This window comes from Tachypleus tridentatus, chromosome 1 (assembly GCF_004210375.1).
Source record: "Tachypleus tridentatus isolate NWPU-2018 chromosome 1, ASM421037v1, whole genome shotgun sequence".
Classification (NCBI taxonomy): domain Eukaryota; kingdom Metazoa; phylum Arthropoda; class Merostomata; order Xiphosura; family Limulidae; genus Tachypleus; species Tachypleus tridentatus.
The window spans coordinates 63,311,587-63,338,739 of NC_134825.1; the positions used below are offsets into that span (position 1 = coordinate 63,311,587).

Sequence of the window (27,153 nt, forward strand, 5' to 3'; positions counted from 1 at the left end):
ATTTCTTAGATTAGAAGAGTTACTATACTCGGACAGTTCAACTTCACATGTACACAAATTTATATAGAAGTTAATATTGTTGTAGTACTTAGGGATTTAAATAAGTGCTATCACAAGACAAAGAAAATTACATACAGAATTTAGAGATGCGTAACTTTTAAAAGTTAAAAATGTTTACCAAAAGATATTTAAAACTATTGCAACTAAAAACGATGTATGTATGTATGTATTTAATATAAAATTTAATTTTGCAAGTTTTGAGACGTCAAACTTGTATTTCTGCTCAGACTGTATTAAAGGCTTCTTTTGCAATTAGCAACTTAAAAATAGATTCTTTATTGACTTGCTAATAGTTTAAAACTTACATCTTCTGTATATTAATCTAACATTTAGTATAAATCATCGAGCCCATATTCCATTCAATGAACAAAGGTAACCATTTCTCTTCAACACATCTTCCTTCCCAGGCCATTTAAAATTACATCTAGGGAGTTCCCCAAAATTTCGCCAGTGAGCACATAAATTGCAACTGTCTTTCATTCCTACAGATAAATCATCAAGAAATCTAACCATGATTGACCCCTTATGTTTTTGAATGAAATTATTTATTTCTTGGCCTTGTAGGCTTCTGTTTATCTGCGAAATTCTTTCCTTGAGAGAAGTTTCAGTCATGCCAATGTAGACTACTTCTGGAGTTGATTTACTTTGAGGAAGCCATCCATAAACGTAGACACCTGGCGTTGAAGGCAACACAGTGTTAACTTCCTCCAAGAGAACCCAGGGAGTGAGACGACGGTCGCAGTAACTACATTGTTCACTCCAACCGTTGCAGCATTGGACACGACGAACCATTGTTGACCAAAATCTAAACTGGAGTTAAAACGTAAATAAAACAAAATGTTTACATTTTAAAGAGGAATAAATTTTGAATCAAGATCACCGAGTGACATACTTCGTACAAAACAAAAAAGATCTGGAGTACAACATATAGGAATCAAGAATGAAGTTTGAGTATTACCAGTTACTGTAAATAGTCGTCGATAGAAAGACGAAACTAGAACAATACAGATTTAAAAAACTTATCCAAAACAATGTTTGCTGCTCATTTAAACTTTTAGCTATAAAGGTTATTTTAGGAGAGATTTTAAGAGCAGATTTTTTTAACTTATGTAGACCAGTCATCTGGTAGTATTGTTATTTCTACATTAACAAACAGGGGATTATTTAATCCTTATTGACTATTCTTGAACACCCACATTTCAAAAGATAATTTAAGTTTACTATTTTGTTTGGAAATCATCAGTTGATCTCTTATTCCTACAAAGTAGTGATTAATTGAGCGAGTAATCCCAGATAAAAACAAACTCACGTGAACCAAGCGTGAAAAACAACCTGGTATTGAGTATAGATAGTTAAACTGTTCTCACCGAAACATTATGCAAAGTATATTTGTGTTACGTGCCCTTACTGTGAAGGATATTTTCGGTCCCAGTATTACCTACCTAGATTTTTTTTGTAATCAGAAACTTAAAACAATATGTGAAGACCAAAGCATAATTTACTCTTAAGCTACATAACACTAAGAACAATACACCTGGAATCAAGTTGGTAATACAAAAATCAAGCGTTTATGCTCGTGTGCACAGCGCTAGTTCTAATGCTGTAAAGCAGAAGTTACTAGTAGTTCATAGTACAAGAAAAAAATAAACGTATTTCATAGATTAAACAAAGGCAGTAAACCTGTTATTTTACTCATTACAAGCAAACACAAAATATTCTCAGGTCAATTAATTTACCCGTTCCTACAGTTAATTTCCTAGTTCTTTTACGTAGTAGTCGTTAAAAGGATTCCGATTAAATAAATGTTTGAACTCGAAATAGTACTACTACAATAGTTCTCACAAGAATAACGTTCTTTACCTGTAGCTAACTACAACTCTAAATTTAAAGAAATATTAAAGTAACAAATTATTTACCTTTTAACACCCGCAGTGAAACATAAATTATAACACTACACAACCAACACATACCTTTTAGTCTATGAAACGAGGTACTAATTGTATTTGTTTGTCTAAGTGTAATTTATACCTTTTTTAGTCTTGGCGGATTTATACAATGAAGCTAACCTACAGTAGAATGATACATTATGCACTTTTAGTAATATAAGGGAAATTAGTTTAACTCAACATGATTCACGCATTTTAAGCAAAAGCTTCCGTAGTTAGCTTTAAATCTATGCTTTTAGATTTTTGTGTTCTATAAGTTATCTCGTTTTTGTTTTTGTAATCTTCTTCTGATGAACGAAGCCTCAAGGGTGGAAGGGTTAGATAAAATCGTGATAGCGGAGAGACTTAATTAAATATTAAAAATTGTGCCCAGCATTACTGAAGCTTTAAACACAAAAGTTGAAGAATGTGTTTTATAAATAATTTATATATATAACTAATCAGTACAGAGTTATATCTCTGAAAAAACAATATTTCAAAATACAGTTTGCTGTAAATTCAAATTGGCTGGTAAGTTAAAAACAATACTTAAAATACTAATAATAATCTAATACAAATTTAGCTTATATATCTGTTCCAAAGCTGAAAAGCAATCGAATCAATTCAAGAATAAAAATCCCCTTTTACGATCGCTATGCACGACAGCTCGACCCACAAGTGAAAGATTAAGCAAGGGAGGTCGGTCCTCTGACAATTATTATCCATAGAATGTATGTGAATTACCATGCGTTATGCTGAAACATGTAGCAGTGAAAGGTAAGAGTTATTCATATTTGACTTGACTGAGTGCTGATTCTGTTTTCATTTAATAAAACTGGAAATTAACTCAGGAATCCAATATAGGTTATCAACACATATTTAAAATGATATATCATTCTGTCACTAGACGACACGTTTATCAATGCAGACTATTGTTGTTGTTTAGTTGTTTTGAATTAAGCACAAAGCTACACAATGGGCTATCTGTGCTCTGCCCACCCCGGGTATCGAAACTCGGTTTTTAGCGTTGTAAGTCTGCAGATATACCGCTGAGCCACTGGGGGGCCAATGCAGACCAATCTCATTCTTTACGAAAATCATAGGTTTTGCAACTAAATAGTCTGAAAAAATACACCATAGCAATGAATGGTGAGCGTTGTTTTTAATTGTAATTAAGTTAATGGTGTGAATGTAATAATTAACTCACATAACCATGTAATGGTGCTGTGTTTATTATAATAAGTGTATGAGATGTCTTTAAAAAAATAAGTTCCAAGCTGATGGCTTTTATCTAACAACTACAAAAGTTTTATATATCTGCAAAGTTATACTTTGATGAAAATAAATTTCAGGCTACCCTTCAAGAAAAAACAATGCCATAGTTACAATAACAAGGTCCCTCGTTGGTATAGCGGCAAATCTACGGATTTACAACGCTAAAATCAAGGGTCTGATCTCCCTCGATGGATTCAACAGATAGTCCAATGTGCCTTTGCTATAAGAAAATACACACACTTACAGTAACAGGTAATGAGACTCAAGAAAAATTGTCAGTAGCCTTAGAGAATAGTTAAATCAAGATGGCAACCACACTTGAGATACAAAGTTAGGTTTTTAAAACACACAAAGCCTTTTTAAAGATAGCTGTTTAATTAAACACCATAGATAAATTCATTGTATACTTATCGGTTTGATGTAACATTTGAAAACCAAGACATATTTGTTTTGTTTTTATTTTAAAAAGTGTTTTTTTTTTTTCATTTCTCGCAAAGTGTAAGATTATAGGGAAGATAGCTAGTCATCACCACCCACCGCCACCTTTCGGGCTTCTCTTTTACCAACGAGTAGTGGAAATAACTGTAACATTATAATGCCCTCTGGCTGAAAGGTCGAACGCCTTTACCCACCTGGCCATGCCGGGCCGTTTTAAAGAGAGAACTAAGTACTCATATTTACTATAAAATGCTGAACATTACAACATATGATGATTCGCAAATACGGATTGGAGTCAAATAAAGATTCATAGCATATATTTTTGTCGTTCTTGAAATTGATATTAACAGAAACTTCTGAGTAAAAGTTAAGATACTTAACCACCTGCGGAACCCATCAAAGTTCAGAGTCATCTGAAATGTACATTATTTAACTATTAATCATGAGGTATGACAAACATTAAATGAATATTGAATACTTTGAAAGCATAAAATGTGCAACTGAAAATATGAGAAGAACACATCCATATTTTAGTTTGTCAGCCTACCCTATGTGTTTCAAAAATATGTTAGGTTAAAACGAAATAGTTTTTGAAAAAAAAGATAGACAACATATGCTGTGCTATTCTACAGTAAATGTTTCGGTTATAGAAAGTTATCACAAACAAAGGCTCAGAGCAACAAAGAAGTAAAAGAGATGTATTTTGCATCTGTCACTGCAGTTGTTGAAACAGTATAGTGAATCACACACGATCACTAGTTGTATGTTTCTGCTGATGAACTATAGAATTAAAAAAATACACTTGTGTTTTAGTTGACTTCACCAAAATAAAAATAAAAAGTATCTAGAACCATAAGTGTCGTTTTTTATTCCTACTCAAACTTTAGAACGTACTAAAACCTTATGATCGACTTATCAAGCTGATTCAACAAATTCATTGCTCTCCAGTTACTTTACTTATCTCTTTTAGATATATTTGGTGTTCACATGGAACCTTTCTTTTATGTATACAGATACCTTTAGATTTTCAATCACAACACAACTAAATCACATTTGGTAATACAATATTATTGGCAGAAAAGAATTTCCCAGCAATCGTCCATTTCGATCTTTATATTTTCGGGTGACGTGTTAGGTTTATGGACTTTTATGTGATTCAAAACTTTTTTTTCAATTGTTTCATTTAGTAGAACAATGGCAGAAACCTACTAAGCAATAACATTCAACCCATAGTTGTTATTTTAACGATTTATTTGTAAGCAATGAAATGTCTTTAACACAAAACATGTCCTGCTGTTTGTCCATATCGTGGTTACTCGTGTAATACCAAAGAAGTATTCATTCAGTTACGCACATTTGGTTAAACTCGAATTTTTCATTGAGTGTACTTACGAAAATCACTTCTTCAAGTGATTAAATGCCATATTTGTTAAACTAATTACTACAACCCTTAAAACGAAACAGTATCGGTCATGATAACATGAAAATATCAGGTGGACCGAAATATCTTGTCTCGAAAGCGTCACATGAAATTATGTAAAACTTAAACGTACTTGTTAGTGGAAAAAGTCATTATTGTGACTTCAAAGTCACTTCAGTAAGCTCTTGTCAATATCACATAATATGCATGTTTGCTTTTTTAGCTATTTATAGGTCGACGTCAATATCATTGTTACATTAAAGTATATCTTTGTTTCTTTAGCTATCATCGGCCAACGTCAGTGTTACATTAAAGTGTATTCTAATTCCTTCAGTGTTCACAGTTTTATTCTGGTGAAAAATGTTTAACACAATGGAATTGATGTGATTACGACACTATAGTATAGTAGTCAGCTAATTAGTGCAATAACACTTCTGCCCAGGGGGATTAATACGTTATATCACAGCTTAGATTGCATTTAGATAAGTCAACCTTATAAGCTATTTTCAGGAAAAGAGTTTCTAATGTATTATCTCAAAATTGTAACTCAGTTAGTTAAAACTACATTGTTGGGGTCTGTGACGTGAAGTTCTGAAGCCAATAAGGAAGTCAAGTCAAGTGTGCTAGAGTCGACCAGAAAATCTTTCTGTCTTTCCTCACTATTTTTTCTCACAATATCCATACTGTTATTTTTAACTCAAAAACTAAAATACTTATTTTGCCATATTAAGTATCTTATAGTTCATTGTTGAGTTTCAACATAAATGATTGTATTTAGTGTGAGTTTTGTTTTATAGCAAAGCCACATTGAGCTATCTGTAAAGTCTACCGAGAGGAATCGAGCCCCTGATTTTAGCGTTGTAAATCCGTAGACTTACCGCTGTACCAGCGGGGGACATATATTTAGTAAGCAACAGCATGTGCGTGAAGAAACTCTAAAGTTAACATGTTAGTTGTTTATGTATAACTTCATCTACATGCACTCGTTTCTTTAAATCTCAAATACGTGAACTGGAGTCTACATAGAATTATAATTAATACTGTTGTGTTCTTTGTTGTTTTTGAATTTCACGCAGAGCTACACGAGGGCTATCTGCGCTAGCCGTCCCTAATTTAGTAGTGTAAGGCTAGAGAGAAGGCAGTTAGTCATCATCACCCACCATCTACTCTTGGGCTACTCTTTTACCAACGAAAGGTGGGACTGGTCATCACATTATAACACCCCAACGGCTGAAAGGGCAAGCATGTTTGGCGTGAAGGAGATACGAACTCGCGACCCTCAGATTACGAGTCGAACGCCCAAGCCACCTCGCCATGCCTGGCCAATATTATTCTAACTTCTATATTTATTGACTAGTTTATTCCAGCTGAAGCCAGATACGACTCGATTTTATGCCAACTTAGGGCTGATTGTTTGTTTGTTTGAGGTTAAGTATTTAGCTACACAATGGGCTGTCTGTGCTCTGCACACCACGAATATCGAAATCCAATTTCTGGCTCTTTGACTTCGCAGACACAGTGTCATGCCACTGAAGGACGAGGAAAAATGAGGGCGGAATGAAATATGGGGTAATAGTAACAACCGCCCCATTAACTATAAACATTCTTGGACTGAGAAAGCATGAATTAATATCTGTTGTAAAGTTACCAGTTTCATTTACGAATGAAAAACAAAAAATGTTTTGTAATTGTTAGTTTTAAAACTAGTATGTTAAAAGAAAAATAGTCATCTGATACTTTATTTTTTTCTTACTGACTGTTAACACAAAACAACACATACAGGGATTTCAGTAACAACATCTCATAGCAGAAAGACAATTTCTAATAAATTATTTAATTACTCGTACAACAAAGTATTAACAATGACGAAATTCTAACTTGTTTGCGCTTCAAAAATGTTATAAAAATACATATACGCCAGATATGTATAAGGGTTTATACCCTGTGGTATTTTTCGCAAGAAATATACAAGAATGATATTGCATGTTTAGTATCAAGAATAGTTTTCACGTACGACATGGTTGAAGTACATCATTACTAGTATAGAATACATTTATAAATACGATTACAAACATGAATGTTACAGACAAAAATCCGTAAAGTACGTAAACCAACCTGTACGAAAATTATAATAACATTCTAAATGAAATGAAAAAGTATGCTAAGTCGCATTAAATAGCATACCTCATACAATAACTACATACAAATAGTGGCTTTCAAATAACGAAGTTGATTATGGATGCCTTGATAAAAGATAATGACACCTTATTAATTTTTCAATATATGGGTATAAATGTGTGTGTGTTTTCTTATAACATAGCCACGTCGGGCTATCTGCTGTGTCCACCGAAGGAATCGAGCCTCTGATTCTAGCGTTGTAAATCCGAAGACTACCGTATACATAGTACCATTTCGTAGTGCCACACAAAATCAGTGCTTTCTATTATGTAAGCACCCCCAGTTGCTCAGAGGTAAGTCCGAGAGCATATAACTAGAAAAAATTAGGCTTTGATACCAGCGATGGGCAGAGTACAGATGACACATTGCGGAGTATTGAGTTTAATAACGAAGAAACACACCAGGTAGCTGAGTTCTTGAGGATGAACATTAAATAACATGATACTAGTCGTTAACTGGTAATGTGAACAACATAACCTCAAGACAGCTGTTTTTCTTATGTTTTTAGTTTTTAAACACAGTGGCTATGTCAGTCTCGACTCCTAACATGTAACTGAATTTATTAAATAAAAATAAAGAGCTAATACGGCAGCGCGAACCAATGAGGTATTCGTAAAGCCACCAATTTTGAAATTAAACATAGGGATGAATAGATTTATCTCACTACTTGCTACCATCTGTATATCCTGTTTGGAGATATTTTAATTTACCTCACAATTAACCCAAGAAACAAGAATACACATCAGAATTATGAAATACTATAATTACTGATTTTAATAGCAGAAGAGTCTTTTTGTTGAAAATGAGAGGCATTAGCTCAAATATCTCTTACGTAGCCTTGTGTGTATATATGAAATAATACCAACCAAACTTAATATATTTAAACTTAGCATTAAAATGTAATTTTACACTGTACTGGTACTGTCATGTATAAATATAAATATATTATGAATTTTATTACATGCTATACTGGTAGTCTTATGCGTATATAAATATACTGTGAGTTTAACTGCACATTGCACGGGTATTTTCACGTGTGTATAGATATACTGCGAATTTAATTACCTCATTGGTCGGTCTATAACTGGATCAAAATTATAATTTAGTAATAATTGTACATGTAAAAAACATCGAAAGCTAACTTTTATTAAAAAGAGATCGAGATAATATTTGACACAGGGAGAATCAGTACATCTCTAGTTTCACAACCCACATTAAGGGTAGGTCAGTTGATGTATTTTTAACCTGAAAATGACCTAAAAAGGTCGAAATGTTGTCCTGTACTTTATTTTAATTAAAGTTTTAATATCCATACCAATCGTATTTAGAATATACACTTTTACTTCAAGTGGATTTCTCGTCATCACGAATTACTTCTCCACGGCGATTACACGAGAAGTTTAAGTCTATTGTTTCTTTGTTTAGTGTGTTATCTGTTTAAATCATATTATGCCTGAGCTTAGCTTCTTTATGCCATTGTTAACCGTATACACTCGTGCGATCCTAACGAAACTAAGCAATTTAAACCAAAACAATTGTTGATGGAAGAAATTATATTTCTTTCATCCAACAGTGTATAAAGGAAAAAAAACTATTCCTAATTTTGTGAAAATAAAACTATGTAAGAATTTTAATGTGTACAAACATCAACCATAATTTACAGAAAAAAAAACTGCTAAAAGCTGTGTTAAAATCGAAATACAAAGAGCTAAACGACTTGCAGAAACAGGAAATGAACCTGGACCGTTAATCTGAAAATGACTTAAAAGGGTCGAAACGTTGTTTCGTACTTTATTTTAATTAAAGTTTTAACACCCATACCCAACCGTCTTGAGAATACATTTTAACTTCAAGTGAGTTTCTCGTCATTGGTTTCACTCCAGAAACATTCACCCATGCGCATGTCTTGAGAGGTTGTTGTTGTTTTGAATTAAGCACAAAGCTACATAATTGGCTATCTGTGCTCTGCCCACCACGGGTATCAAAACCCGGTTTTTAGCGTTGTAAGTCCGTAGACATACCGCTGAGCCACTGAGGGGCTTCTTGAGAGGAACAAGAAGAACAAAATTATATGTATTTTAACAACTGAAACGCCTTTGTCTTATTATTTTTCCCTCCAATTTAAGCACACTGATTAAACTTACAATTAAATGGATAGATAGAATAAATAACCTTGCATAAAAAAAGTAGCAAAATTTCTACATAATATTTCTGTTAGAAAATGGTTTAAATTTAACAGATAGTTTTCTGTTTGTTAGTTTTTTGTGTGAAACTTAATTGTGCCAGACGTTTTGGAAATTATTTAAGTATATTTTTAATAGCAAAATTAAGCCCGAAGTGAACATATTAGATAAAATATTTCATTAACTTATTAGCTACGGAGTTTAGAATTATTTAAAATCGTCACAGTTTTGATTTGTTATTTACCTTCAATAATGGTATAATCTATACTTGAATGTAATTTGAAATAATCCTGCAACACTATATAGAATTGAATTACTTTAGAGATTCAGGTTTCCTCAAAACATTTATAGGAAACTTTCACAGAGAATTAAACCACGTTTGACAATACTGATGATAAAGACAAGAAGCATACTTCAGATGAGAATTCTAAAATAAGTATAGTGCCACAAAGAGTGACAAGAAAAATTTAGAAATGATAACAATGACTAAACTGACACGTCTAAATTTTTTTTTTCAGGTTTATTTTGTGCGATGTTTCGAGGAGACGCCCTTTGTCAGGGCCTGGCATGGCCAAGCGCGTTAAGGCGTGCGACTCGTAATCTGAGGGTCGCGGGTTCGCATCCCGGTCGCGCCAAACATGCTCGCCCTTTCAGCCGTGGGGGCGTTATAATGTGACGGTCAATCCCACTATTCGTTGATAAAAGAGTAGCCCAAGAGTTGGCGGTGTGTGGTGATGACTAGCTGCCTTCCCTCTAGTCTTACACTGCTAAATTAGGGACGGCTAGCACAGATAGCCCTCGAGTAGCTTTGTGCAAAATTCAAAAACGAACAAAAAAAAAAGAACCCTTTGTCAGACAGTAAAGATCGTGTTACAGTGTAATTAGGCTTAGAAATAATCGTTAAAGGAAAAAAATATTACATGGGCTCTAATCAAACACGTTCATCGTGGAACATCGTGACAAAAATAACGAGACGAAAAATCAATTGAAATGGAAAATTACGAAATAATGTACACCTCATTTGTGAAACTTCAGTGGCTATCAGAATTCGACAGTACATCCATTAGTTCAACAGTGTTTACCGTGAAACTTTGAACTTATCAAGTTGCAAAAACTTGATATTATCGTAATAAGAACTTTACAATAGGATATCTCTAAACGTGCCTTAACTATTATTGGTACCATATTATTTTCTGATAGTGAAAGAAGCGAGTTTTCTAAAGCACTGAATTTTTTGTCCAATGGTACTCAAACTCTTGAATACACTCTTAGAGATAGTATAGAAAGAGTTTCAAGATGCCGCCACCTGAAATCACATTTTAAAATAAAAACTATTGTTGATATAACACCCACCGACACGGGGAACGAAACATCCAATCAAACACTTATTACTAGTCTCCTCTTTATAAAACACCAATTCTATTGACGATACCACATCTGACTCTATATCTGCCTAGCCCGGCATGGCCAGGTCATTAGAGCGCTTAACCCGTAATCTAAGAGTCGCCTCTTCGAATCTTCTACATAATAACCACGCTCACCCTATAATCTTACGATCAATCTCACTATTCATTGGTAAAAGAGTAGCCCAAGAGTTGGTGGTGGATGGTGATGATTAGCTGTCTTCCCTTTAGTCTTACACTGCTAAATTGGAAACAGCTAGCGCAGAAGCCCTCATATAGTTTTGTGCCAAATAAAAAAACAAAACACATATAAAACAAACTATACATGTGTTTTTAAGTCAAATTGAGCTGAGACAGCAGGAATGGACACCTCTAGAAGGAGAATTACAGACACTTAATACCTTCATTCACTTCAGTGGCACAGTGGTGTGTCTGCAGACTGCTAGAAATCAGGTTTCTACACCCGTGGTAAGCACAGCATGTAGCCCTTTGTGTTTAATAACAAACAGCAACCTTTATTAATCTTTGTCGGACTGAAATCCATGCACTGAATCTAAAGAAAATACTTCACAACCGAGTAGGAATAAAGAAGAGAGAAATGCTTTATCTTCACTTAAAAATGGAACAGTGACATAGTGACTAAACTAGCCAGAAGGGCGCAGTTGTGGTCGTATGGCAACGAGATATACACATACAAGAAGTCCTCGGATAACTGAACAGCCAGAACTTCTACAACACATTCAACAAAGATCCAGTCTCTGAATATCAGAAACACATTCAGAAAACCATTTGAAAATTTGTCAAAATTCCCTAGTCTTCTATCCACAATCTAAGTTGAGAGTATCCTAGAACAGGAATTTTTTTAATTATTGCCATGATTCACATATCTGGTTATCCTTATTACTCTATACTTCCAGCTTCTAATTACTCCACTGAACAAATATCTAATTACTTAAATTTTGTTCTACTATCCCTGATTATCTTCCTCCCATCTTATGTTAAATATACCACCGATATTCGGAACCTCCTTCAAGACGCTCATCACGCAAAACCTGCAACTTACATCTTTATAATTTATTTACTGTTTCTGTACTCTGTTACTCCTCAAAATGACGCCTTGCTAGCGCTGAAACATTTTTTTAAACAAATAAAATGCTAAATTTTCCACCACAGAAACCTTCCTTCAATTCCCAGAATTAGTTCTCACAATAAAAACCTTCGAACTCAATGAACACCTCTAGCACCAAGTTATTGGTATTTCCATGGGGACAAAATGGCTTCTCCCCTCGATGATCTGTTTGTTGGTCATTTCGAGGAATGAGCCTATGCTACTTTTGATAATATTTTTCCTGGTACCTTTAGCCGTTACAAAGACGATATTTTAGCTATTATTACATGAAGCAACGCCCAAGTACAGAAGTTCATTGACTTTCTTCAACAACTCCATCCAACCCTTACTAAGTCTCAGATACTAGTGCCTCGTTTCTGGACAGCAACATCTACATTTCATCCTATTTACTTAAAACCACCATAAAGACATTGATAGTCACATTTATCTAGACTATAGTTCTTTCCATCCTACACATTCAAGACTAACTTTCCTAAAGTGCTATTCAAAAAATTGTATTCTAAGGACCAAGACCTTCTTTCCAAAAATCATAAGATGATAGAAATTTTCCAATAAAGTAACTACTCGGCCGATATCATATAAAAAATGCATAACCACGTACACAACGTATCCAATACCACCTAACCTAAGGACAAAGATCAACATGACAAAAACCCCTTACTTTTAACATACCATCTCCTCGACAGATTAGCAGCCATTGTCATACAGAAGCATCAGATTACTAATTACTTGCCACACCACTGCTAAACTATTTACTATATCTCACCTGTACCCCATACAGACGTAATTCTAGCCTACAATGTTACTTTGTGCACGCTAAACTATAACAACAACACCTCCGTTGCCCTAACTCGTCATTGTACCAAAAATTTGTTATATCTCTCCATACATTTCAAATAACACCACAACGACTGGCCTTAGTGACATTTTCCATATCACAGGACATTACGCCTGTACGTCAGAATCTGTCATTTACTATATCCAGTGTAGCAAGTATCACAAACTATGTAAATGTATTGCGGAAACAGTTTGCAGACTGGGTGATAAGTTTCATGAACACCTTAGATCCGTAAGAGAAGGATCCATAAATCTTTCAGTTCATAGACATTCAGTTCTCATGACCACAACGACACCTTTGACATAGCAGTCTCAGTTATGAAAAATGCACCACTTAACAAGTTAACTCAAGAAAGCCTCGAACACTGTCTTATCTTCCAAGACAACATAAAGTTCCTTTATGGTATAAACAAAAGATTTACTTTCAAAATAATTATAAAACTCCATTAACCCTTTCTCTAATTTCATTACGTAAAACCTTTGCTTTAGGCACGTTTTCCTCTGACTCCTGGTTAAACCTTCTTCATCAACCTTACCCATGCCAAAGTATTTTCCGTGCCATAATTATTTCCCTGGATTATTTTTTATTTTACTAGAATATTATTCTATTACTTTACAAACATATGTTTATTATTTTCCAGTACTTATATTTCTAAGTCCTGCCTAACGACTTGTTTGTCTTTTGAATTTCGAGTAGAGCTACACGAGAACTTTCTGCACCAGCTGTCCCTAATGTAAGACCAGTGGGAAGGCAGCTAGTCATCACTTTTAACAACGATTAGAGAAATTGACCATTATAATATAACGCACTCACGGGCTGAAAAGAGCGAGCATGTTTAGTGTGATGGGGATTTTAACCCGCGACCCTTAGCTTACGTGTTGAGTGCCCTAAACACCAGCTATACAGGGCACTGTTTAACAAAGCATGACTGCTCGAAACGTCGCACAAAATAAACTAGGAAAGTGTTTTCATTTATACAAGTAAGTTTATTCTTTATCATCATTTCTACGCGTTTTACTTCCGATGAGTGTTTGGCTTCTCTTCAAATTATAAGTAGTTCTTCTTCGACAATCTTAAGGAAGGAGTTGCACCATTAAATTGTTAATCGGATTTTCATGGATTCAGTCATCGGTAATTATAATTTTTCATTATTAGTATTTAGATAATTTAAAATATGGTAATATCATTTAATAGCATTGGTATTTTATTTTTCATGACGTCAGCTTAACAAAATTATTCAAGAACACGTCAGCTTACAAACCACTCCGGGAAAAAGTAGGAAGCGAATATTATATTTAGTAATTTTCTTTCATTCTAAAGGTTCCTTTTTATTAACTAAAGTCTTTCACAACAGCAAATCTATTTTATTATAAAGAAGTTTTAATGAGACTGAAGTAAGGAGAGCTTTATTATTTCTCGTAATTATCTCACCTCTATAAAAGTGGTTAATTGGATTAATTAAAAATTATCCACCTAAAAGATAGATCGATTGCTTGTTGCTAAGAGTAAAGATACACAATGGACTATCCGTGTTCTGCTCATCACGGGTATCGAAACGAGATCTTTAATGTTATAAGCATTCAGACTTATCGTTGAGCCACCAGAGGGCCCACCTGAAGAACATGGCATTTTTATAATAAAAACAATGCATTACAATAATCATAATGAGGTCAATGATAAATAAGAAGCTCATTATGATGGCTAAACATTAATAGCTGTGATATTTTTAAAACTATTGAATACTCTCTCGTAAGTGTTGGAAAATATTATAGTTGCCATTTACGTTTATCACTTCAATATATCAGTCAAACTAGCACTTATGAGCTTGAAAAGCAGAGGCTAAACACATACACGTAACAGTTCAACACCAGTTTCTACAACACCGAATTATTTGTGGTAGGATTTGGTTTAAAAGACACGCACCCTCCTTATAAACTGGTCCAGTCATTAAGATTGAAATTTCTCCCATTTTAAGTTAGACGAGTTATTTAGATTGAATCATATTAAATGCGTATTTTCTGTTAAAGTGCAAGCATTAATGGCATATTTACTTGTTAAAAATACTGTTGTGAAGTTGTTTATTTTAAGTCCAGTAGCCAACAAAATGGCCTCCCTCCCAGTGGCTCAGCACTAAGCCTGAAGTTTTATAACGCTAAAAAATCGTATCTTGGGACCCGTGGTAGGCACAGCACAAATGACTCGATGTGTAAGCTTTATGCTTAAAAACAAATAAAAAACAAAGTTGCCACCAGATTATCAGTAATATTTTATGAGCAATTCAGTGAAGAGTTCAATGACTTGCTCATTAAGAAAACTTCATTAAAATTACAGCGATAGTCTACATTCCAACAAGCAATACATTTACATACACACTCAAAGAGATATTTATGTGTATGTTAGTAGTGATTTTATCAATTACTTGTACACTTTGTTTTCTTAAAAAATATCCATAACTTGTCGTTAAAAACTGTTCCACAAATACTTCTTGAAGTTATTCACCAAATCAAATGGCACTTAATCAATCACAGCTTTTGTCCCCTTGACTAGTACAAAAGTCATCAGAAAATATCTACTACACGGTAGAGAGCGGTGTATCCACAACATCTTGCTCTCAATTGGTCCACGAATACACAAGCTTCTGTTACGCGTTCCATGAGGGCAGCACATTCACAAAGAAGCACATAAGTAATCCCTCGTTCGGGACAAATTTTTTTGTGGAAAGTTATCCGACGCAAACCTAATCGTCGAGGTAATCGCTTGTAGATGAGTCTCGCACCTGTCCACATTAACCAGCTACGTTCGAGTTTTTCACGATCTTCACCCGGAAACACTCGAAAAGCCGAAATAATATAACCAGTGTTATTTGTGGTTGGCGTTTTCGGGAGCATATCTATTGGTGGTCTGGCGATTGTGGCCACTTCTTCATAACCAGCTGCAAATAAAACAAGTAGCACAGATAAATTAATATAAAAACATAATCATATATCGTTGCTTTTTATTGGACTCTCATTAAACAATTGTTTTGTGTGTGTGTGTGTGTTTTGATGTTTTAAACTTTTTCCATAGAAGTTTGCATTATTACCACGGCTACATTATGATGTTTTCATTCTTCTGTTCATGTAGAGCTAATCATTTAACCATCTAGGCTGTGTCTACTTCTGTAATAGAACCTAGAAGTTTAGTGTTATAAGCCCTCAACTGTTCGTATCATTTTGAACAGAAATGCACCTGACATCTTACATATGTTAAAAAACTATGAAAACAGAATTAATGTAATCTTATTTTTACTCCAAATTATAAGAAGGCCCCGCATGACCAGGTGGTTAAGACACTCGCCTCGTAATCTGCTCGTCCTTTCAGACCTTGGGGCGTTATAATGTAACGGTCAGTCCCACTATTCGTTAGTAAAAGAGTAGTCCAAGAGTTGACAGTGGGTGTTTTTTTTTGTAACGAGCCGGGAGCCATGGATCCTATGATTCACAGACGAAGAGCATTAGCTTATAAATCTAAGATGTTGGTTCCCTTTACCATTACAGCGGTAAGTCTACGGATTTACACCGCTAAAATCAGGGGTTTGATTCTCCTCGGTGGATTCAGCAGATAGCTCGATGTGGTTTTGTTACAACAAACACTCTCTACCATAACATAAACTTTAGATATAAAAATAAACCGAGTTCTATTTTCAGAAGAGCAACAAATACAAATATTTACATACAATGGACTCGTGTATTAAACAGGAGACAGTCTACTAAATGCTATCAGTTTACAAAATAAAAATCCGCTTATATTAATGCACTGATTATTAATATTGAAACACTCCATTACCCATACTCAAGAGTGGACGCGATAACAGAACTGTATCGTACAATTAGAATATCACTTGGTTAACATTACACTTTGATCAATAAACTTGCAAGTGCATATTATATTCCATTACGAACGTGTAGAACACAAAAAACAAATTTAATCACACTTAAAACAGAATCGAATTTCGCACTAAAATAACATAAAATAAGTGTAAACGGTACACGAAGTAAAATATTCCTCATCAGTTTAACGCTCTGATCATCTAACCTTGCCAGAAAAATACTGTTACTTGTAAAAGCTTAGACGACTGATGCTATGTACAAGAGAGAGAGAAAATAAAAGTAGCTACAGTGTGTTCAGTTTTACTTTCTTTCTGTGAGAAGATTGGTAAGTTGATCACATAACTGCAGGGATTTTGAACAAAAGTTATATGTTGATATTAAACGTGTTTGTTACAAGAAAACAAAGCTAAATATGCGTTTTAAACCAATTTCACAAGTTATTGGTTTAACCCACTCTAAAACCTAATTAGCAACTGTATCCAGTTAAATGACTTCGATCACCAAATTCTCGACCTTTTAAAATTTTCAACTCTCAAAAATGTTCCTAAGAACGTACGGATGAAACCAAAGTCAAATATGCTTAACCAGATAACAGCAGGTGCTAAGACTATTTCCCACGTTATGGTTTGTTTGTTTGTTTTCGAATTTCGCACAAAACTACTCGAGGGCTATCTGTGCTAGCCGTCCCTAATTTAGCAGTGTAAGACTAGAGGGAAGGCAGCTAGTCATCACCACCCACCGCCAACTCTTGGGCTACTCTTTTACCAACGAATAGTGGGATTGACCGTCACATTATAACGCCCCCACGGCTGAAAGGGCGAGCATGTTTGGCGCGACGGGGATGCGAACCCGCGACCCTCAGATTACGAAAAAAAAAAGAGATAAAAGGTACATGCCGGGCCCCCACGTTATGGTACTGCGCCTGTACTTTTCAATGTACCTGTATCCGTAATTCAAAATATAACAAATAATATTTTGTTTTTCCACCATATGTAAAACGTGACATCGTGGCTATCGTGTTGGATCGTGAATTCAGAGATATTTGTTTTGAGTCTCGTTGCTACAAGCTCGTACTCCAAACTTCGGGACCATGGCTGCGTTACAAGAGTGACAGTTATATCCCATTATTCGATTATAGCATATCTTCTTATACAATAAATTATGTTCGTATGTTATAAGGAAAGTTCATAACTAAAAACTTAGAAGATCCCTTGATCTCTGTAAGTTTTTGTGTAATTTGTTGTTGTTTTTAAAATGCAGATGAATAGGCCCGGCATGGCCAAGCGTGTTAAGGCGTGCGACTCGTAATCTGGGGAGCGCGGGTTCGCATCCGCGTCGCGCCAAACATGCTCGCCCTTTCAGCCGTGGGGGCGTTATAATGTTACGGTCAATCTCACTATTCGTTGGTAAAATAGTAGCCCAAGAGTTGGCGGTGGATAGTGATCACTAGCTGCCTTCCCTCTAGTCTTACACTGCTAGATTAGGGACGGCCACCACAGATAGCCCTCGAGTAGCTTTGTGCGAATTTCAAAACAAACAAACAAACAAACAGATGAATACGTAGTATGAAAACTTCTGCTTAGAAGTAAAATAAAATCGATTCCTTAGGGTTAGGTGCAATGAATGAAAAAAAGAAAACCTTTGATGTGTAAGTTGCATCAAGTATATTTTTTTAACAGAAAAACAGTAGAAGTCCATCAAGCATAACGTTAATTATACCCATAGGTATACCGTAATATTCTGAAGCGCAGAAGTGAGTCGTAACAAAGATTAAGGAAAAACGAACACTTACGTATTTAACACAGAAGTGAATCAACCAGAAAGTAAGTGTGTTACTTATTCCTTTGACAAAGAAAAATCTCAACGTTAGACATTTCTTCTTATTGCTGTGAATGCTATTTATGAAGAAGTATGTTTTTCATGGGATTTTTAGCACTTAAGATTATATGCACTTGAAATAAATGGAAGAAAAATAAACATTATTGGGAGTTTCTCATTAAAAGTGATATAACTCTTCCTTTACTCATAGCTTTGACGATGAAATATATTTATTTTATCTAAATCGTTTCACAAAAATGTATCCACAATGTTCTTGTATCATGATGCATGCAGTGTGAAGTTAACATCATTCCTTTTGAACTACATCTACGTGTGTGCGTTTGTTCTTCTTTTAGCAAAGCCACATCAGTCTATCTGCTGAGTCCACCGAGGGGAATTGAACCCCTGATTTTAACATTGTAAATCTATAGACTTACCGCTATATAAGCAGAAGACTATATCTGAATAAGCTGTTCAACGTCACTGACTTATAACGCTAGAAACCGGGTTTCGAAATCCGCAGTGGGTAAAGAATAGATAACACATTGTATAACTTCATAGGAGCAATTTAATCATATAATCATCGATGTTTACATTTTCTGTGCTATATGTAGAGTGATGTAAATTGTTAAATGTCACCAATAATATTTGTGGAACAGTTATTAAGTGTTTTCAACGTCTTAAAATCTGGAACACAGTAAATTTATAAACGCGTATTTGACATATATTTAAGAATGGCAGTTACTAGAAGAAAACTACGAAATGTGAATAGTAAAGCTCACAGTTCGAACTGCGATTTGCCTCTGAACACGCTCAGCACTTTCAGTTATGTTTGTAAGTAACACTGCTATGCCCTCTAAGGTGCGTTGAAAATATCAAGACCGAATGGAAAATATGTTAAACGTAAGGAAGTCTGCAATACTGGGCAATAGTGTTTTGAGAAGGGAAGTTTGGTAAAGAAATATCACAGTTTGGTCAATACTGAGGAGTAAGTTGACTCTTATTATTCCGGTCAGGCATAGCCAGATGGCTAAGGCACTCGACTCGTAATCCGAGAGTCGTGGATTCGAATCCCCATCACACCAAACATGCTCGCCCTTTCAGCCGTGGAGGCGTTATAATGTTAAGTCAATTCCACTATTCGTTGGTAAAATAGTTAACGGTGGGCGGTGATGGCTAGCTGCCTTCCCTCTAGTCTTACACTGCTAACTTAGGGACAGCTAGCGCAGATAGCCCTCGAGTAGCTTTGCGCGTTACTCCACATTCGTCGGTCTATATCACACAATGTTGGATACCAAACAAAATACTTTCTAAGTATGCAGTAAACTTCTTCTAAGACTGTGAATATCATGCTTTGATACTCAAATAAAATAAATAATTATAAGTAATAAATATTAGGTGTTTCCAGAGTTATGTCGCAGGTAGGGTTACAAAAGTCATTATTTTTAAAGAGCTTTCAACAGAACTTGTTTTGCTTCAAATAATTACAGTTACGTGAATTCTAATGTGGATTCTCTGTTGAGATAGTCTTCGTGGGATAAATTTATGCACAACGTATTCTAAATTTTTAAAACATTTTTGTTTGTTCATTTTATCACAAAAATGTATAATGAGATATCTGCGTCGTGTCTTCAGCAAGGATAGAACTCCGAACTCAAACATTATAGGCTCTCGATCTTACCGCTGAGTCATTGGGGAATTTTGGGGACAGTAAAAGAAAAAAATACTACAGACATTCACTAGGGCACATCCTTATGGCAGGAATTATAAAATATAATGCTGACATATAAAAACAAAAAATTGAATTATTCAAAGTCTAGCGAATCAAAACGACTTACTTCTTTATCTTGTAGATTATAGTGTTTACTTATTCAGTCTCTGAGGAATCTTCAGCATCGAAATTACCTCATTAAGAGATGATTACCAGCTAATGAGTTACTTATGTAGAATGATATTAAGTTAAATAATCCGCCTATCTTCATCCCATATGCAAGTGTGACTACCATACCGGCATGTATGTAATTACAAGCGAAAGTAACATGTTTCATGCTCATTGATCAACAACTAAACAGGACAAAGAACACGACCAGTCATCTGCATGTGACACGTGGTTTGCATTACACATATTTTACTTTTTTCTTTTGTCCCATTTTCTATCCAGTCTTTGAATAGCGTTAACTACGAAACTCTAAAAAAATTCGTACAAATATATACAGATACTGAATCGACGGATGAAATAAGAAAAGAAGAGACAGAAGATAACAGAGAACAAGATTAGCTTCCTTAATCAGATTATACTGTAAAGTTAGTAAATCACAAAATGGAAAGAATGTCTAGAAGATGTATTTACTTCTCACAAAGAAATCTCTTTAGATCAAGTAAGAAGATTTTTCACTCACTGTCAGTAATTGCCTGTGAATAACAGTGGATATTCCTGATTGTAAGCAACCTCACCTACATAGTGTCACAACTCTGTCAAGTTTCAAAATATGAGACCCCAATATGGCCCTTCCTAAGTTTCGCAAAGTCGCTTTTTTTCAAAGGCTATAGGTGGAACCACCGACAGAGATTCAGGGTTCTAGGGTAGAACAGGCGATGTTCTTCTAGAAGAGAACTGTTGACTCTCATAACTTATTTTTTTATTCGATTAATATTGTTGTTATTTATTATTAAGGACAAAGCTACACAAAGGGCTATCTGTGCTCTACCAACCATAGGTATCGAAACCCGATTTTTAGCGTCATAAGTCCGCAGACATACGACGTACAGTTGTGTCCTACTATCTTTGTTTGTTTGTTTTGAAATTTCGCACAAAGCTACTCGAGGGCTATCTGTGCTAGCCGTCCCTAAATTAGCAGTGTAAGACTAGAGGGAAGGCAGCTAGTCATCACCACCCACCGCCAACTCTTGGGCTACTCTTTTACCAACGAAAAGTGGGATTGACCGTCACATTATAACGCCCCCACGGCTGGGAGGGCGAGCATGTTTGGCGCGACTCGGGCGCGAACCCGCGACCCTCAGATTACGAAGCGCACGCCTTAACGCGCTAGGCCATGCCAGGCCCTATCCTACTATCAATAACAGGTAACAAATAGTACTTTTGTCGTAAATATGTATTTCAATTAAAGAAACTTATCTATCTCATCCGTCTGAGGCCCTGGGTAGTTACTCCTTTTACCCTTCCTGTCGGTGGGCCTGGCTATACGTCACGAGGTCATTTTTTCATAAAATTTGTAAGTCGGCTCACAAAAAAATAATAAAGTCACATAATTACTAATGCTTTTGTTTCCGAAAACATAACGAGGAAGATGTATTTAAATCTAAAATGTACTTGAAGCCTTTATGTTTCAGTCACAATATAAAACTTTCTATTAGAAAGTTATCAGAAGAAACAGAAATAGGTAAAAGTACTGTAGTGAGTATTCTAAGTGACAGTTTGAACACAAGTGAAGTTAATGCCAGATGAATTCCAAAAATGTTGTCATCTGAACAGAAAGGGATCTGAGTTGTTATAGTCAGCTTCTACCCGAAAGGTTTCAATAGATACGTAACTATGGATGAAAAGTGGGCTTATCACTTTTATCCAGAGACATAAATGCAAAGTTTTCCATGAAAACACCCACGTTCACACATCCTAAAGAAGTTTAAGTCACAGCCCTCTACTGGGTAGGTCAGGGCTTCAATTTTTTTCAAATGTCAAGGGTGTTTTACAAGTTGGTTACTTGGAGAGGGTCAGACTATTATAAGAAACTACTAAGCACCCTTAATCAACAGTATGAGTCAAGAAATTAAAGAAAAGAGAAGAGGAATGGTAAAAAAGGGTGTGTTCTTCCATCAGAGCAATGCCCCAACTGATAAATAGCACATTTCTTTGAACACTATAAATAATGCTGGCTTTAAGTAACTAAACAACTTACTTATTAATAAAATTTAGCCCTAAGTGACTTTTTTTCTTCCCTGAGCTCAAAATATTTCTGAAAGGTCGAAGACTTCAGAGTCATGATGATCTTGTAAATACCGTCCAATCATGGATTGAGGACCAAGAAGAAGAGCTCTTTCAGAAGGACATAAAGCTCTGAGAGTACCACTGGCGCAAGTGTATAGACTCAGGAAGAGATTGCGTTGAAAAATATCAATGTTGAACCAATGTCTCTTCTTTGCATGCCGATCCACAAATTTTTCGAACTCTCCTAGTAGCGTTACGTACTTGTCTAAAAATGTTTGTCTCTAGTAAAGCGACTTTGTCAACGTTTTTTCCAAAGTGATATAGCAGCGGTATTCCTTGAAAATAATAACTGACTAAGTCTAAGATAGTCTCGAGTATAGTATAATATAATGTTGGGTTTGTGAAATATTTAAAAGCTGTACTGGTTAGTTTTTAATATCCTTTATAAAAGTAACCAACAGCTGTTGCCCATTATGTAAGACAGTTCATATCCTGTACCTGCTTCTCCAACATCAGTATCATTAATTATATTAGGGTTAACTTGCCGTTAAAGCATTCATTTATATTACAAGCGCTATCATATAATTTTGAAATAAAGGTGTAGGTTATGTGTTACGATTGAATAGTCTCATATGCCGCAGTACCACCTGAATCCTGTTTTTAAGTTCAGATCTGCCACGCCTTTCTTGTAGTGCAATCTTAGCTATATTATCATGAAATAAAATAACTTTACTGATTTCAGCTTGGACTTTTTTTCCATTGAGTATTCTTGAAGTTCTTTAAACCGTTCAGCGTAAATGCCAAAAAAATTTCAAAACAAACATGCGAATTACTAAGAAAAAATTTAATCCTTCATTTCTATTGCACTGATGTCCTGAAGAACTATCCATGTCAGCAGAGAATAACGTATATCCTGTTGGACAATAATGTTGTTCGTTCAGGACTGTTCCATTTCTCTTTTCCCTCTCTCAATATGGTTACATATCACTATATATTATAGTATTGTTCATGAGTGTGATGTCAAAAGCTTGCTAGGTTCTGTCATTGTGCAATACATTGGTGGTTGTATTTCGTTATGATAAGAGATTGAATATCAAACTATTCTCACTGCTGCCAAAAAATTATAAAACCAATCACAATATGCTAACCTATTCGCTGTAAAGATACTTCTGATACTATTTGTTGCTATATTGAGAGCTTCTTTATTGTTCAATTTATTTGTAGTATCTAACTTGAATTTGATAGAAACTTAAGACGTTTCCCAAAACCACAAATTGATTTTGGATTATCTAGAACATGTATGTTATATTAAATACTATTTGTTTCCCATGTATTTTGTCCAAATATTCAAGTAGGATATAATACAATTCGTTCTTAATGTAATACTTGCAGTTTTTATGTTAATGTCTTCAATCAAAATTAAAGAAGTGTTTATTAAAGTCCCTCTTGCCGAATCACATTATTCAATAATTAATAGTAAAGAAGGACGGAGGAGCGTAAAATATTTTGTAACATTCATAAAAGAAGAAACATGACTTCATATATTGCAGATCTTTAAATAAACACAAGTGGAATGTCATTTTTAGAACCTGATGAGGTCGAAAAGTTCATTTTAAAAAAATCCTCAAGTAACATGTTCGCCAAAACCCATGTCTAACAGTCGATATTCCTTCATGACTGTAAACAACCTCACTCACACAGTGCCAACATTTTATTAGGCTCCAAAACATTAAAAATTCATTCATAAGGTGACAGTAAACAGCCTCACCTACATAGTGCCAACACTCTGTCAAGCATCATAAAGGTGAGATTTCTTTCTTAAAGTGACTGTAAACAATCACACCCACATAGTGGATAAACTCTGAAACCTTGTACATTTTTCTACAAGGCGGCTGTAAATATCTTCACTCATACAGTGCCAACACGCCAAAATAGTGAATATTCTTTCATAAAGTGACCGTAAACGACTAGTGCCACATTGTACCAGCACCATGTCAAACTAAAGCTATTTCATACAGAACCGAAAGATACACTTAAACCAGCCGCTGAGTTTGCATAACCTTTCAACATTGTATCTATTAGATTGTATTAATAACGTTGTTTTATTATAAGCAAATACATACATTAGTACACAACTGAAGCTGAGATACTGCAATCATTTAAGTTTATTATACTAGAGAACTAAAGAGAAATGCATTCTAAAAACATCAGTGGTTTTGTGTTAAGATCTAAAGAAGAGCTATATATATAATGTTGCTAATGGCCTTGGTCATGTTATTGTTATCAACTACATGAGTAATTTAAAGTCAGCCGGAACGAAAGCTGTGAAGGGACTGTTAAACAAGTAGAATATTTGAAATACAAAAAAGTGTAAATTATTTGCTGGCATGTTTTACTTATGAAAACAACATATTTATTTAAAATGCGGATTTTACTTAACTTATAATGAGACAATTTTGGGAAATCTCCCAATAAACTATTCGCAGATCTATAGTTTATGTGATATTAGATCAAAATAAGTCTAATCGCAATTTGTATAAGATCTTTCTTTATAGTCATATTTTGGTTCCCAATAAAACAAAATAATAACATTTAAACCACACACCATCCGAGTTGAACGACGAAGAGCCCTTTCGTTCAATAAAACCTTCAAAGTTTGTTTATTTTTTTTCAATTCCACGCAAAGCTACACGAGGGCTATCCACGCTAGCCGTCACTAATTTAGCAGTGTAAGACTAGAGGGTTTGTTTGTTTGTTTGTTTTGAATTTCGCATAAAGCTACTCGAGGGCTATCTGTGCTAGCCGTCCCTAATTTAGCAGTGTAAGACTAGAGGGAAGGCAGCTAGTCATTACCACCCACCGCCAACTCTTGGGCTACTCTTTTACCATCGAATAGTGGGATTGACCGTCACATTGTAACGTCCCGACGGCTGGGAGGGCGAGCATGTTTGGCGCGACGGGTTTGCGAACCCGCGACCCTCAGATTACGAGTCGCACGCCTTAACGCGCTTGGCCATGCCGGGCCAGATTAGAGGGAAGGCAGATAGTATATTACCACCCACCGCCAACTCTTGGGTTACTCTTTTACCAACGAACAGTGGGATTGATCGTAATATTATAACACCTTCACGGCTGAAAGGACGAGCATGTTTGGTGTGAAAGGGATTCGAACCCACGACCCTCCGGCCCTCAGATTACCACTTGGCCATGCCGGGCCAAAACCTTCAAAGGACAAAAAATACACTACACCGACATAATAACGAATGGTTTCGCCTGCAATATGATTTTTTGGTGATAAAAGATATTGGACTTCCTTTAACATTTTTAACGTACAGATCTTGGTAGCATTTATTTATGTCATTAAGAAATTGGAATTTTTAATCTGAACTGTACCATATATGTAAGAGGGCTAAACGGATAGGGCTTCGGTGTAGCCATCTATAATTTTAAACTACTAACCAGAATTAACGGCAACCATCTAGTAGTATTTCAAATATTTGAACCAAATACAGAATTGAGTGAAGTTTTCACAACTCTCTCTCAATTACTGTGCGGAACACGTGCAGCAATTATACGTCTCGAACCTTTCACCCCTCGATCAGTAGCTCACCACGTTAACCACTAGGTCACACGTCTGACATACCTTCCTGAATTATGTTATGAGTAGTTTTCAAACTTTAATACGGCTTAACCACTCATATGATTGTTAACTCTATAGATACTTACATACTTTATTTGTATTTTCTCAACAAGAAACAAAACATCTAGTGCACATGTAAGTTGTTTCAAATAAAATGTTTTATCTTCTGCTTGAGAATGTAAATTGAGAAACTTTTTATAACTCTTAAAATTAGGGGTTGTAAATTATGTTTCCTTTTCAGTCTCCAATTTTTTTCCAGAATCCTACGAAATATTTTATTCGGTACTAATTAAATATTACCAGAAGAAATATATCCAGAAGAAGAACTGCAACATTGGGTGATGTCATATAAAAGTGGATGAGCTACATGGCTTGTAAGTCCGCAGACATACGACGTACAGTTGTGTCCTACTATCTTTGTTTGTTTGTTTTGGAATTTCGCACAAAGCTAGTCGAGGGCTATCTGTGCTCGCCGTCCCTAATTTAGCAGTGTAAGACTATAGGGAAGGCAGCTAGTCATCACCACCCACCGCCAACTCTTGGGCTACTCTTTTACCAACGAATAGTGGGATTGACCGTCACATTATAATGCCCCCACAGCTGAAAGGGCGAGCATGTTTGGCGCGACCGGGATGCGAACCCGCGACCCTCAGATTACGAATCGCACGTCTCAACACGCTTGGCCATGCCGGGCCACCTCGCTAGAGTGGAGAGCAACAGAAAGTAAAATCTAAACATAAGTGAAGAGTTTCCTCCGAGAAAGTTTTCATTTGTTTGATTAATAATTATATAGGCAAAACCTTAACCATACTTGTTTTACTTCTAAAAGACATTACTTGTCAAGTAGAGTTACGAGTATAAATTAACTTGTAAGTCATTTTACCAAAAAAGACGAGTTGTGGATTAATTTGTATGTCATTTTAGGAGGCAGGGTTGTAGATTAACACTTATAAATCATGCTAATACACAAATCGAGTTATGAATTAATTTGTAAATCGTATTACCAAACAAGTCAAGTGGTGGATTAGTTT

At 35.3% G+C, this 27,153-nt stretch overlaps 1 protein-coding gene across 7 annotated transcripts in view; it reads right to left on the reverse strand.

Annotated features, from left to right (window-relative positions):
- Positions 1–317: 317 nt before the first annotated feature.
- Positions 318–27,153, reverse strand: part of LOC143250437 (uncharacterized) — a 112,183-nt gene continuing 85,347 nt past the window's right edge. For 2 of the 7 annotated variants that reach the window (XM_076500931.1, XM_076500942.1), the window contains exon 5: positions 14,152–15,781. In XM_076500931.1, coding sequence (XP_076357046.1) covers positions 15,408–15,781 — 374 coding nt within the window. In that variant the 3' untranslated portion in view covers positions 14,152–15,407. The other 5 variants (XR_013028189.1, XR_013028190.1, XR_013028191.1 and 2 more) reach the window with 5 other exon arrangements.